This window comes from Limulus polyphemus, unplaced genomic scaffold, assembly GCF_000517525.1.
Source record: "Limulus polyphemus unplaced genomic scaffold, Limulus_polyphemus-2.1.2 Scaffold1559, whole genome shotgun sequence".
Taxonomy (NCBI): domain Eukaryota; kingdom Metazoa; phylum Arthropoda; class Merostomata; order Xiphosura; family Limulidae; genus Limulus; species Limulus polyphemus.
This window is the reverse complement of record NW_013667169.1, coordinates 79,800-94,719: the sequence shown is the minus strand read 5'-3', so window position 1 is coordinate 94,719 and position 14,920 is coordinate 79,800. Positions and strand designations below refer to the sequence as shown.

Genomic DNA, 14,920 nt, shown 5'->3' with positions numbered 1-14,920 from the left:
CTCCAACAACTGTTGTAATCTCTGTTCTTGTTTATTTTCTCGTTCTTCTTGTTTCTTTTATTGTTTATTTTCTCGTTATTGTTTCTTTTGCTGCTCTTGTATTGCTGCCATCAAATCTGTTAAGCTGTAGTTTAATTTGCCGCTTCTCGTTTCCATTTTTTTCTTTCTTTTCCATCCCACTTCTGACACCAATTTGTTACGTCTCCGGTCGTTAGTTAATTTTCCGTAAAAATTCTTTCCGAAGAAACTTTAGCGATACAAGTCTTTTCTTAAATAAAACTGGTTTATTCTTTCTGAATACAACTTTGCAATACACTTAATTTCCACAGTCGCGCTATAACAAGTGGTTAGGGCGCTTGAATTGCAATCTGCGAGTCGCGGGTTCGAATCCCAGTCCCATCAAACTTGCTCGACCCTTCAGCCGTGGGGGCGTTATAAAGTGATGGTCAATCCCAATATTCGTTGGTAAAAGAGTAGCCTTAGAGTTGGAGGTGGGTAGTGATGACTGCTAAATCAGGGACGGTTAGCGCAGATAGCCCTTATGTAACTTTGCGCGAAATTCACAAACGAACAATCCTTGTTTGAAGTGCGGCTTGATATTTTATTTTTTCTTCTGCAGACTATATTCTTATAGCACAGGGGGTAGCCAACCTTTTTTCTGCCACGGACCAGATTTTGATTACCGGAGTCGACCCAGGCTGCTTTCAACTTTAAAATACAGTGCTGGTAAAAAAAAGTGGCCACCCTGAGCTTAGTATTTTTCAATGCTCTGAAACAGCTCTCATTTGGCTGTGGTCACAAAGAATCTTATATCAATAGATCTTATATCAAATTAAAAATAATGAAAAGGCCGCAGGGGCTGTCTAAGTATCATGCGTAGGCCGTAATACAGTGAATTTTATAAATGTTAGGTGGGCCGGGGTTTGGCCACCCCTGTGTTAGAAGAACATTTCTTTTTTCATTCTGTCTATTCTGAGCCCTTCTATTTTGTTGTCTGTCTTTGTTTTGTTATTGTATTTTTATTACTCAATTTTAAAACCCAATGCCCATCTATCAGAGCCATCTAAGAAACATGTATTTATTTCGATTTTGGACTTTAATCTCTGTAAAAGAATATATTTGTTGCCCTGTGAAATTATCTGTATGAAATTATATCAGTCACGTTATGTTCTTCTTGCCAGTCTGTTTCTCACAAATTCTTCCTTACAGGTTTTGAATATGTCATTTGTTGTAAGATTGTGCTGATATGGCACCAACAGTAGAAAGCAATTACATAATAATATTTTAATATATATATATATATATATATATTTGTGATTTGTTAACTCTGAAAATAAAGTGTCTTTTATTTTTCAGTATGATTCATCAAGGTGATAAATACCTCATTCGTATTGGTAGCCTCATTTTGTGGAATGTTGGGCAACTTCTGCCTCACCAGCTTCAAGCTTTTCACAGCTCAACTTCCATTTATCCTGTAAGTTTGAATTACATGAAATCTCTTGCTATTAGTTGTGAAATACATGATATACTGGAAGCTGACAGTAAAATTATTCCATAATAAGAAAGAAATTGAAAAAAGTATAGTCAGTATTTTATTTGTATAACAAAATAAGTTAACTTGCTAGTTGTAATCAGTTAGAAATATAGTAATGATAGTAGAAGCATGTGGAATGATCTTGGTGAGTAGTTGTATAGTACTCATACTCGAATGAACTGATCTGTACAGGTGGGATATAAGGCTGTTAGGATGTACTGGAGTATTCGAAGACTTGGGAAGCGTTGTCGCTATGTGTGTAGCATCCGTGACTTCAGTGGAAAACCAGATTTTCAAATACAGGTGCAGGAACCAGGCCATGATGAATTTACTTTAAAGGATTCAACTCCTAAAGGTGAGACATACTGGTTTATGCATAAGTAATTTATTCAGATGTAGATATGAGTAGTGATTAGTTTGGTGTGAATTTTGGAGATAACTATACAAATTATGCTTAGAATCTGATGGTGACCACAAGGTTACTTACTCAGATGTAGAGTTGAACAGATTAGTCTGGTGTGAAACGTGTGAATTTTGGAGTTAACTATACAAATTGTGTTTAGAAACTGATTGTGACCACAAGGTTACGTACTCAGATGTATTGTTGAACAGATTAGTCTGGTGTGAAACGTGTGAATTTTGAGTTAACTATACAAATTATGCTTATAAACTGATGGTGACCACAAGGTTACTTACTCAGATGTAGTGTTAAACAGATTAGTCTGGTGTGAAACGTGTGAATTTTGGAGTTAACTATACAAATTGTGCTTAGAAACTGATAGTGACCACAAGGTTACTTACTCAGATGTGGTGTTAAACAGATTAGTCTGGTGTGAAACGTGTGAATTTTGGAGTTAACTATACAAATTATGCTTAGAAAATGATGGTGACCACAAGGTTACTTAAAAGTTCAGTGACATGTTATTGGATGATTCTCAGTGGGTTTTACTGCACGTGTTGTTTTAAGGTTTGACACAGGTGAATAACAAAATGTTCTTTTTGAATATTATCTAAATAGTATCACTATTTTTATAAATAAAATTTGTACAGTAATTTGTGTGGGAAAACAAAATGGTAATCTCAAATGCTGGAATGCTAGACTTTTTCAGCGGGCTTACATACTTCTAAAACAGATTAATAGGTGTCTATGCAAACAAAATTTGATTATTTACTTCTTTTTTTTTTTCATAATTGCTTTAAAGACCAACAGACAGTGAGATTAGTGTTAGGTGTAGAAAACGATCATAATATGCATAGATGAAAAAAATACTGTATAAGTAACAGGAATCTTTTAAAATAATTTAACCCTATAGGCACACCCATTGCCATATGGCAACCAAATAATGCATTTTCAATTTCCCGCTAGAAATGCGAAATGAGCACACAAAATCAATGGACAAAGCCTAATTTGTACAGGTGATGATCATCTCAACCACACATTTATATGCAACATGGCATATGATACTATTCAAAAAATCTGTAATATCTGCAGTTGAAAATAGTTTAATTTTTATGAGAAAATGGACCCAACGTGGTATCAAGTTGCTCCAGTTTTTTCCAAGTTTGAAGAGACAGTTGAGCTTGTGTAAGCTGACGATGATTCCGGCTCTAAACCTGAATTATTTGACAAGGATTTTGTGCATGACTTGACTGAAAAAAGGTATGCACCTGAAGAGTTAATGCCGGATAAACTGCTTAATACATAAAAAATATAAGCATTAAAAAATCATAATTATCATCATTAAACAAGCAAAAGACTGCATCATGTTATAACATTGCAAATGCTTGCTATATATATATCAGCTAAAAAGTTTACTTACACGTCTAAGTATTTTATTACAGAAATCCGGTTAAAACGTGAGATGTTTTTTGTTTTGTTTTTAAGGTGTATGGCAGCAAGTCTTAGAACCAATACAAGAAATGCGTCAACAAGCTAAAACCATCAACGTGTTTCCAAATTTCATCACCGGGGAAGATCTTTTTGGTCTAACAGAACCATCCATTCTTCACATTCTTGAATCTGTAAGTTGAAGATTTTTTTTTTTTTGTAATTCATTACTTGAGTATTTTGTCCTTTTTTCTTTATCTTAGTTTGTTACTACTTGTTTTTTTTCTGACATTTTTGATGATTTTTGATTTTTGAGATCTTGATTTGTTCATTTGCTATTTTTTTACATTTTACGTAAGCCCAATATATCTCTTCATATATCAGGACAGAATATTGTGTGTGTGTGTATATATATATATATATATGTATATAATATTAGTTTGTCGATAATTCTGCAAAACTTTTCCAGCTTCCTGGGGTAGATTCTCTCACAGACTACAGTTTTCGTTATGGCCGTTCATCATTATTGGACCTTCCTCTAGCCATTAATCCAACAGGTTGTGTCCGCACAGAACCCAAACTTAGAACACATTTCAAAAGGTGAGTTGATTTTATATATTAGTTTGATAAAGATATTTGATTTCTTTCATGTATGATGTGTATATCATTAGAGATCAAGAAAATATTTTGTATTAACACTATTAATATTGTTTTTATTTTAAAAAATTTAAATCTTAGTTTTAAATTTTGTACATAGATAAAAGAACTTGTTGTAATTTACTGAAAAGAAAGTATATTTATTTGTCATAAAGTGATCTTCACCAAGAATATTACCTGATGTGAATTGATGCTATTTTGAAAGTTCAAGTCCGAGGTCATAAGTATATCTTTGTCAGTTTCTGTGGTGTTTTTTTTTTTAAGACTTTTAGCTAGAAGTGATGAATACTTTAAGAGCAGCAAAATAAAGTATCAAAATAAATATGTTAATGAAAAATAATTATTAAGTTGAAACATTGAATATATATAAAGTGGAACATTCTAATGAACAAAAAAAAATAATTAAATTTCTGAAATGAAATGAAGTATTTTTAATTTTTTAAAAACTGTGTCTTATGACATAAAAAATATAGAAAAAATAAATCATATCATATGCATTTTTTTGAAGCCTAAGCACTAAATACTATTTAATAAGTTCATTTCACACAATTTGATTCCACTGTGAGAAGGATGTCACCTATATTTTAATAAGACTAGCTGAGGGTACCCATTAAGGAAGCAGAAAGTGTATAAAGGAAAATGTTAAATAATGTTCCCTTTCCTGCTTTATTATTATTATTAAATCCCTGATGGCTTCATTAGATGCTAATTGCATCCCCTACTTTGTGGAAGGTAATAATTGACTCATTTAACTGATTAAGTAAAGAAGCCAGAAGTCTATAAAAGAAGTGGAAATGTACCTTATTTCAGAGTGTTTTTATCCCACCTATTGGGCAAAATTCTAAAAACAAAATAGTCCATGTACATTGTTAGACAGTTTTCAGTTACCATATCAAAAATTAAGGTAATGGAAGAAGCTAACACTGGTTGGCACAAGCCAAAAATCTGTTAAAAAGAAAAATGGTAATGTGCTCTATTTCAGGAGCTTTTTTTAATCTCCCTTCTCGGGCAAAAATCATAATACTAAATAACTCTTGTACACCATCAACCACTTTTCGGTTACTCCAAAATTACTGTAATTGAGTCATTACCCTTTGAGGGTAATGACGGCCAAAAGTGGAATTTTTGTTGATGGATACTAACACAAAATGGATTATATTTATAGTGAGATGCAGTTATTAGAATACTTTATAATCTAGGATAATACCTAGCAAGCAAGATTTCGTTTTTTCTTCAACCTTGATGAGTTTTAATTGGCTGTTCTTCTTTCTGTTATGTGCCTACCACTGTCAAGTGGTTGAGACATCATAACATCTCTAACTACCTCAGCTCTGCTACACTTTCAACAGATACTTAAAGTAGACATTTTTTAACAATGAATGATATAGTTGTTTTAATGGTAAAAGTAATATTGTAGAAAGCAGTTGTTTTATTTCTGCTTTACAGAAACACACATTGGGTATTTGTTAAATCAGGAGCTTCTTTAAAACAACTCTCATGATTTTTAAAGTTCATGTTTAAGCTGTTATATTTGAGCACAGCTACTACATTCATTAGCCATTAATGATACATAGGTTTTTGTGAAAATTCATGATTTTTAAAGTTCATGTTTAAGGTCTGTTATATTTGTAGCACAGCTACTACATTCATTAGCCATTAATGATACATAGGTTTTTTTTGTGAAAATTCATGATGTTTAAAGTTCATGTTTAAGCTGTTATATTTGAGCACAGCTACTACATTCATTAGCCATTAATGATACATAGGTTTTTTGTGAAAATTCATGATGTTTAAAGTTCATGTTTAAGCTGTTATATTTGAGCACAGCTACTACATTCATTAGCCATTAATGATACATAGGTTTTTTGTGAAAATTCATGATGTTTAAAGTTCATGTTTAAGCTGTTATATTTGAGCACAGCTACTACATTCATTAGCCATTAATGATACATAGGTTTTTTGTGAAAATTCCAATATAAAACATGGGTGTTGTCTAATAATAACATAGTAAATTGTTATTAATAAAATTGGAGAAACTTAAAAAAATTTATTTCTTCTTAGACCACATACCCTGCATACAAGCAATACATTTAGATCTAGTCTGCGATCAACCCTTGGAGAAGCAGAAGCTAATTCACCTTATATCAAACAGTTTGTCCATTCTAAATCTTCTCAATACCGAAAGATGAAAACTGACTGGCGAAATTATGTCTACTTAGCCCGTTCTCGAATCCAGGTATGTCAAGTTACATAAGGATTCGTTTGTTATGAGAAATTAAAAAAAAGGTAGATTGAAGTATCTTGCTGTGTGATTGGTCAATAATGACGAATATATCCTAATGACAAGTTTTATTGTCAACAAAATAATAGATCTGAAGATCGAATCCAGGTATATCAAGTTACATACGTATTCATTTGTTATGAGAAATTTAAAAAAAAGGTAGATTGGAGTATCTTGCTGTGTGATTGGTCAATAATGACAAATATATCCAAATGACAAGTTTTATTGTCAACAAAATAATTGATCTGAAGATCGAATCCAGGTATGTCAAGTTACATAAGTATTTGTTTGTTATGAAAAATTTTAAAAAAGGTAGATTGGAGTATCTTGCTGTGTGATTGGTCAATAATGACGAATATATCCAAATGACAAGTTTTATTGTCAGCAAAAAAATTGATCTTAAGATTGAATCCAGGTGTGTCAACAACAAAAAAATCTAAAGGAAGTTTATAATTATGAAATTGTAATTATGATATATGTTTCTTTAGAACCATTAGTACAGTGGGTTGTATTTTCTTTTCTTTTCTTTTTTCCTATTATAAATTACATATAACCAAAATCCTTTGTTGTATGCACATTTGAATACTGGCACTTTTTTGTTTAGAATTTCACTCTTGTGTTCATTAGAAAGCAAACTTGCCTAAAATTCACATATTAGCTTCTTATTCCTCCTCTCCCCCCACTTTGCTTTAAGGCTTTCTTGACTGAAGAACCTTTTAAAGTTGACTGAAATATACTAACTTTTTGTATTGTTATATATATGTGAAATTATTTAAGATATATTCCATGTAGGGATTTATTTTTTGTATATATAAATTTACTCGTAGTTATTGATAATACTAATTTGGCATTCATAAGAAATTGTAATTATCAAACTTACTTGTGTGGTTGTACAAAGTAGAATTATTCAACATTAAAAAAATTACATTAGATATTTCGTCACTCGGAGGTTGTATTCACATTGTGGACTTGTGTTCATCATGTTTATATCTAGTGCTTACTTTTTGTAGGGCCTGGGGCTGTATGCCGCCAGAAATATAGAAAAACACACAGTGGTTATTGAGTATATAGGTGTACTCATTAGAAATGAAATAGCTGAGAGGAATGAGAGAGAATACACAAAAAAAGTAAGTTTAATTTAATAATGCTCTCATGTAAACTTTTCTTTCAGCGGTAACATTTTAGCTCATTTGTCACATATTGAAACTGGTCTCGCTTTTTATTGTTAGTTCTAAGAACTTAAGAGTCTTGGTAAGAAAGAATATCAACCACATTTGCCCTATCCAGTGCCAACAAGGCCTTTCATCAATATGAGGGATCATCAAGTCGGTTCTGATAAACAGACGTAGTAGTGGCCTAGTTGCTATTTATATCATCAGTTTTCATGAACGGTGAATGATGTCATATGAACGAGATTAAGTAATTGAAATGTAATTATTATTAATTTTTTATCTGTCATTTACAAAACAATATTATTTATTTTATTTCTAATACCAATTTTTTTATTTCTTTTATTTGAGACATAGTTAGGCTGAACAAAGCACTTTCATCTGAATCTTTAACTCTAATTTGATTATTGTTAATACTGAATATTTTCAGTTGTTGTATTTAGTTTAAAACAACAACCAAAACTTCTCTTTCAGAATCGAGGAGTATACATGTTTCGCTTAGATGAGAACAGGGTAATTGATGCTACCCTGTCTGGAGGGCTAGCTAGGTACATCAACCACTCATGTAATCCAAACTGTGTAGCTGAGGAGGTGCAGATTGATAGAGAGAAGAAGGTTCTGATTATAGCCAACCGCAAAATCACTTGTGGAGAAGAGGTAACTTTTTTAGATTAGTAACTTAGCTGCTTAACATATTTTGAAACCTGTTGTATTTCATTTTGAAAGAGTTTGGTAGAAAAAAAAGTGAATATCAAATAAATTTGTACATTTTTAAATTATTGTAAAAATAAAAGGTTTCTGATACGTTTTAAGGGCTGTCTGTTACATAAGTAAAATGTTATGGAACATAGTTTTTCAATTTAACTAAGGTACGTAGTTTGTCGTAGCTTTTGAAATACTTGGAGATTTTTAGTTTATTTTAAATTCTAAGAATTACTCACAGCTGAGTGAATATTATGTAGACAAAAATTACTTCAGCTACTCAGTAACCTGATAAGTTCTCACAACTGTTACCTGGATACTGTACTTGTATGGAAACAACCTAATAAATAACCACAACAGATTAACTGTTACCTGGATACTGTACTTGTATCGAAACAACCTAATAAATAACCACAACAGATTAACTGTTACCTGGATACTGTACTTATATGGAAACAACCTAATAAATAACCACAATAGATTAACTGTTACCTGGATACTGTACTTGTATTGAAACAACCTAATAAATAACCACAACAGATTAACTGTTACCTGGATACTGCAGTATCCAGGTAACAGTTAATCTGTTGTGGTTATTTGTTAGGTTGTTTCCATATAAGTACAGTATCCAGGTAACAGTTTAATAATCTGTTGTGGTTATTTATTAGGTTGTTTCGATATAAGTACAGTATCCAGGTAACAGTTAATCTGTTGTGGTTATTTATTAGGTTGTTTCAATACAAGTACAGTATCCAGGTAACAGTTAATCTATTGTGGTTATTTATTAGGTTGTTTCCATATAAGTACAGTATCCAGGTAATGGTTACTCTGTTGTGGTTATTTATTAGGTTGTTTCAATACAAGTATACTTATATCGAAACAACCTAATAAATAACCACAACAGAATATAAGTACAGTATCCAGGTAACAGTTTAATAACGAAACAACCTAATAAATAACCACAACAGATTAACCATTACCTGGATACTGTACTTGTATCGAAACAACCTAATAAATAACCACAACAGATTAACTGTTATCTAGCAGCCATGCTGAAAGCTCAGAAACATTTTGGCCCAGTACTCACAATATTCATAATAGACAGAGTCACAGTTGAGAAACTTTCAAACACAAAGTCCTTGAAAATAACCTATTAATTACATCTGTCCAAGAATAATCGTTACGTGGAGATAATATCTAGACTGGGTCGAATTGTCCAATTTTTTCTTTTTTTTTTCTTTGGATCATATGATTACTCTGTACAACATGAAGAAAAGACAATTCTGTCATTTACTTTTAATCTATCGAGCAAAACTGAAAATAACTGATTTTGTATGTGCTTATTTATACCTTAGTGTTACAATTCCAATTCACTCTTGGTTCAGATTTTTCAAAGAATGTTGTCTTTTTTCTTTTAGCTGAGTTACGACTACAGGTTTGAGGTGGAAGATGATCAAAACAAAATCCCTTGCCTGTGTGGGGCACCTAACTGTCGAAAATGGATGAATTAGGCCAGTAGTACTAAACTCCACTATGAATTGTGTGTGTGTGTAGGAGAAAGAGGAAAAGAATGAATTTTTAGAAATCATTTTTCCAAGTAGTATCGGTACGTGATATTCAGGAAAAACTATTGCTAGAAGACCAAAGTGTAATTTGAATCATGTACAACTCTAAAAGGAGTCTAACAATCATTTTGTTTACCTTATAAATGTAATATTTTGGTGTATTGTGAGTTATTTTCATGGTGAATTTTGGGAAACTATTTTTTTTTTTTCTTTCATCTTTTAAAACATAATCTGTATTAATCGTAGGAATGAATCTGTTGGACTTGTTTTTAACATATCATGAAGTTCTATGGGTGATAAGACTACTGTATAATTTCTAACAGGTTATATATAATAATAGACTAAGTCCTTAAAATTGAAAAAAACTATTAACAGGTTTTTCTGAGATTGTTTGAACTTCAGGTCAGACAACTAAGTTGACTGAAAGAAGTATTTAATTGTACAGCTTTGAACATTTCTAAGAAATTATATTCTGTACTATGTTTTATAGAAGTCGGTATTTACAATATTAGTGTTGTTGTGTTTCTTAAAGTTGATAGTGACACAAGAACGTAATTATGATTTAAGTGGACAGTGTGTGACGTGGTCACTCATTAGAGGCATTTAGCTCTGTAAATGTGTTTATGTTTGGCATGAAAAAGTACCTCATGTTTTTCGTTTCTAATGCCAAATATCTATTAATTTTCATCTTGGATTTCTTTTGATTTGAAAAATAATAATTGAGATTTAATGATAAATAGTACTTTGTGCTATCTTATCCCTCCTTTTTTAAGTTAGAAAACTTAATTATGCAACACCAAATGTACAAATTCATTACTTTTTTGGGGATTTTCAGGATCACTTGATTTCTATTAGGATGTTGGCATACTAGGTATACTAGTAGCTCTTATATCTAAAATGTTCCTATGAGAAATCTTACGAGTCTCCAAATTATGTGTTAGTTTTTGAAACGGGTGTGATAAGTTTGTATGCAAAGTGTGTAACTTTTTCAAAAATTATATTTTGGTATATGATTAATATGAAACCATTTTTGTCGAGATTTTCATTTATTAAATACTTAGATTGTCTTATAAATAAAAGTTTGGCATAAACTTTATAGTTTAAAAAGAAAATTATTACTCTCCACTGCTGTATTTGCTGGATAGTTTAACACAGGTTATTATGACAGAGGTGAAAAAATATATTTCATATTAATAGAGTTTATTTAAATTCTAAAATTGGTCATACTTTTTTTTTCTAATTAAAGTTAAACTTAACAACAATATATAACTTACAAACAAGATTTCTGATGCATGTTACTATTTTATTTTTTGCTTTTTTTAAAGTTGAAAAATTAACCTTCCATTTTAACCTGTACCACAATCACAAAAGGTTTCAAGTAACATCAATTATATTGTATACAGTATTGTAACCCAAAAGATATTTGTATTACAATGAGATTACTGAAGAGTTACTAGTCTGTTACTAAAAAAAAATATACAGATCAGTTTTTAATGGAAAATAATGTATGTATAAAATATGAAAAAAAAGAGGACAAGTTCTTGATAGTTTCAAGCTCCTGAATCAGTTTGTCTTACAACAGGTCGAGAATTGATTAAACCTGAACAGTATTGTAACTTGTATATAAACAAAATGTTGAGGAATATATATTCAGCATTCGAAAGATTTCTGTATAGTTATTAAAGATATGATATTACTTGCTTTAAGCCAGAGTCATTGCTAGTGAGACCACTGTAATTGACACAGAATTTGTACAACATAGTTTTCATTAAAACTCGTGAAAACCATTTAAATTTGTTATATTTTAATGTTTTGCTAACAGTATATTGTGAGGAATGCTTCTGTTTTAGCATGTGTAATTATATTTGTTTAAATCTTCACTCTTATATTTTTTCATTAACATTTTCTTTTATCTTAATATTCTCAGTGTTTAATATTACATTTTCTACTTTATTAATTACTACCATGTTTCATGAGAATTCAGTTTAGCCTAATTTATAAATGTGTATAACGTATGTAAAACTAGCCTCTTTCTGATAGCAGTATGTGATATATAATGATAGTAGTTCCTTAACTATTTGGCTAGGTAACATTCTTTGTGTAAAAAGACTGATTGCAGTCTCATACTGTAAAAATGTGTCTTTTTTTTTATCAAAGCTATACTCATACAGCATGTACTCACGAAAAGCACACACTTCCATCATGGTTTCACAAAACAAAAAGTCATTTCAGCAGACAGTGTTTTACTGATTAAAGAAAGGTATCGACCATATTTGATTAAATAGTTTGAAAAATAATCTTAAGTTTTAGAGTTTTTGGTAATCAAAACAAGTGCTTAAAGATATAGTTTTAACCTTTTTTATCGTAATGATTTAAAAATCAACTTTTTAAGTTCGTTTATGAAAGAATTTCTCATTTCTGACCACAACCTGTACAAAACATCAAAACGGTAAGGATATTATTGCATAAAGGGTTTTAAGTTAATGTTCAATAAAAATGATACAACTTGTATAATTGCAAGATTTAAGAAAACCTAGGAGTAATTTCCAGCTCAAAAATTATACTTTTTGAATCATCCTTTTGTGGTTAAAAAATATGAAATTGAGAAAGTGTATGTAACTGAACCAGTTACCTACCATATCCCCCCCCTCCCAACATTTATGGTTTCATTGTATTCAAATACCTTTTGTGGCATGCACTCCTCCCAGTGAAACCTTCATTTTTGTTTTCATCCATTATTTCCTTGATTGCTGCCCAAACACACTGCCATAAAATTTTCAATATTGTAGTCACAGTATTACCTAATACAGGTCTGTGGAAATATCATGCTCTTGCAACATTTTTTTATGAAACTTAGAATGTTTTGGTCTTCAAGAAACTTTGTATTAAAGCCTAACTATATAGGGTGATACTTATAAATCTTTCCCAGGTTACTGATACCATCATGTATTCCTGGATATTGAAGGAAGAATGAGTTATGAATGATTTGTTTTTTGTCCACTACCATGGTTTGCAGGCGGTACTCGGCGTCCAGTACCGTTACTGGTTTATAGTATATCATATGTTAAGAATAATATCTGTTATCACACGTGCCATCTTCGGAGGTTTCTGGTATTTCAGCTTCGCTCTTCACGTTAGATGTGTAGTTTTGAGTTCATACTTCAGTTGTTAAGTGAATCTCACTGTAAAAATCGGCAATAGCATGAAATATGGTAAACTGGGGACTCCCACGTTCTGGAAGAGAACATGAATGTGCCTACATGACTGATTGCGTGTTAGGTAGGTGCATGCTGTGATTAACCCTTAGCATGCGGGCAGGTCAAACTGCGCATGTCACGACGTTTTAGGAAGTTACATTCACAATTTAATAAAACTACTTAATTATCATGGTATACAAAAAAAAACTTGATATCAAACCATAGATTGTAAATCGTATTTTAATACTGTACAAGTTTTAAGTTCTTACTTGTATAAGGAAACATTTAAAAACAACCTCAAATACCCATAGTGTGAGAATTTTGATATTTATTCTTGAGCTGTCTTCTCTTCTGGATTGTTTTGTGCACCCCTAGAAAAGTACGAAATGTAAGGTAAATTATTCTCTATAATATTCTGAAGCTCTATTTTTATATTCTTCAATCTTATGGGGCTAAAGAGCAATCAGTGAAAATTCAGAAACCACTTTCCAGCCTACCTCTCCCATGCTCTAATTTATAATTTGCAAATAGATTTTTTTCTGAGGCAGACTCCCATTAAATTTATAACCAATAGAAAGCCTAGATTTCAATTGATTCGTTGCCATAGTCGTCATACCACGTGAGCTTACACATAACTGAAACGCTGGAAAGAATAGTTGAATTTATAACTGCTCAAGTCACATGATTATAGATTCTTAAGTTCCGGCAACCTGGTACTGCCAGTACTATTGCAAACCCTGTTTACTATTCTTGTTTTTGTACCCAGCTTTACATTGATCCTACAAAGTATGACTTGACTATTGGGCACTTCAAATTACACTTTTTGGAAACCAAGACACATACCATAGTATTTTGAAACACTTTTTTATGACGTTGTTCGTAATTTTTAGAATGCTTTTCTAAAGTCTTTTTAAAAACTTTAATGCTATAATTTCTAATCTTTATCCACCATAAAGAAAATGTTCAATATTTCCATTATCTCACTCTGTGTTGTACCATAATTTTAAATAACACTATTAATATAGATAAAACTGTTAATCTTTATAAATATTATTTTAAAAGTACTTAAACGTCTAGTTTGTGTGAAGACAACAGAATGAGGCTTAAACAGTGTTCATAATGATCATACTCTTTGCCTGAAGTAATCTACCTCCATCTATTATATAAATTACTATCTCAGCTCTGAAAAACATGTCGTCTAGTATTTCAACTAAAATTAGACTTGAATTATTCAGTTCTGTAATTAAATCATTTAGTTCAACCATTAAATTAATAATATTTTAAAAGATAGAGAGAGAGTTGTGGAATTCTTATCCCAACCTTCAATAACAACTCAAAAATATAGAGCCTTAAAGATTTATAGATACATTACGTGTAATATAACGAGAAGTGGAATTTTCTAGGATTACACGTTTATCGCATCCTGACATTTAAAAAGAAATAAGCAGTTATTTGCAGTAAGCACAAAGTTATACAATGGGTTATCTGTGATATGCCCACCACGAGTATCGACACCCGGTTTCTAGCGTTGTAAGTTCGCAGACATACACATAAGGGCGACTGTTTGTGCTAATAATTACAAATCGTAGTATTCATACCTCATTGAAAAAACTTTGTAAAGGTGAACATTTTCTAAAAAAAGGTTGTTGTTTTTCTGTGAAGTACTGCACGGGAAAGTGTTCAGATTGTGCTCTATAGTCATACCAAACTCATTGCATCAAAATGATTCAACGTACAGAGCTCAAAATTAAATTATACTGATATAAACTCTGAAAAAAAAATACGTTTTTTAAGAATTCTAGTTCCTCAGTACTACATTTAAAACTTGCATCAATAAAAAAATATAATGTATTGTACATCTAGTTAAAAAGTAAGTCGTTTTGTTGACCTTAAAATTATTTGTAATGACCGTGGACCTTATGTTTTTTTAAAACCATGCAAAAAAATATACACCTAGGAAAAAAGTTAAGCACCCCCAAATATTTTT

At 31.2% G+C, this 14,920-nt stretch overlaps 1 protein-coding gene across 2 annotated transcripts in view; it reads left to right on the top strand.

The window, feature by feature from the left end:
• Positions 1-11,523, top strand: part of LOC106464090 (histone-lysine N-methyltransferase 2C-like) — a 31,161-nt gene extending 19,638 nt beyond the window's left edge. Inside the window, exons 13-20 of one of the 2 annotated variants that reach the window (XM_013924201.2) lie at positions 1,357-1,474; positions 1,727-1,889; positions 3,420-3,556; positions 3,832-3,962; positions 6,081-6,255; positions 7,311-7,427; positions 7,944-8,126; positions 9,590-11,523. In XM_013924201.2, coding sequence (XP_013779655.2) covers positions 1,357-1,474; positions 1,727-1,889; positions 3,420-3,556; positions 3,832-3,962; positions 6,081-6,255; positions 7,311-7,427; positions 7,944-8,126; positions 9,590-9,682 — 1,117 coding nt within the window. In that variant the 3' untranslated portion in view covers positions 9,683-11,523. Of the gene's footprint in view, positions 1-1,356; positions 1,475-1,726; positions 1,890-3,419; positions 3,557-3,831; positions 3,963-6,080; positions 6,256-7,310; positions 7,432-7,943; positions 8,127-9,589 lie in introns of those variants that run through there. The other variant, XM_022391761.1, reaches the window with a different exon arrangement.
• The last annotated feature ends 3,397 nt before the right edge of the window (positions 11,524-14,920 follow it).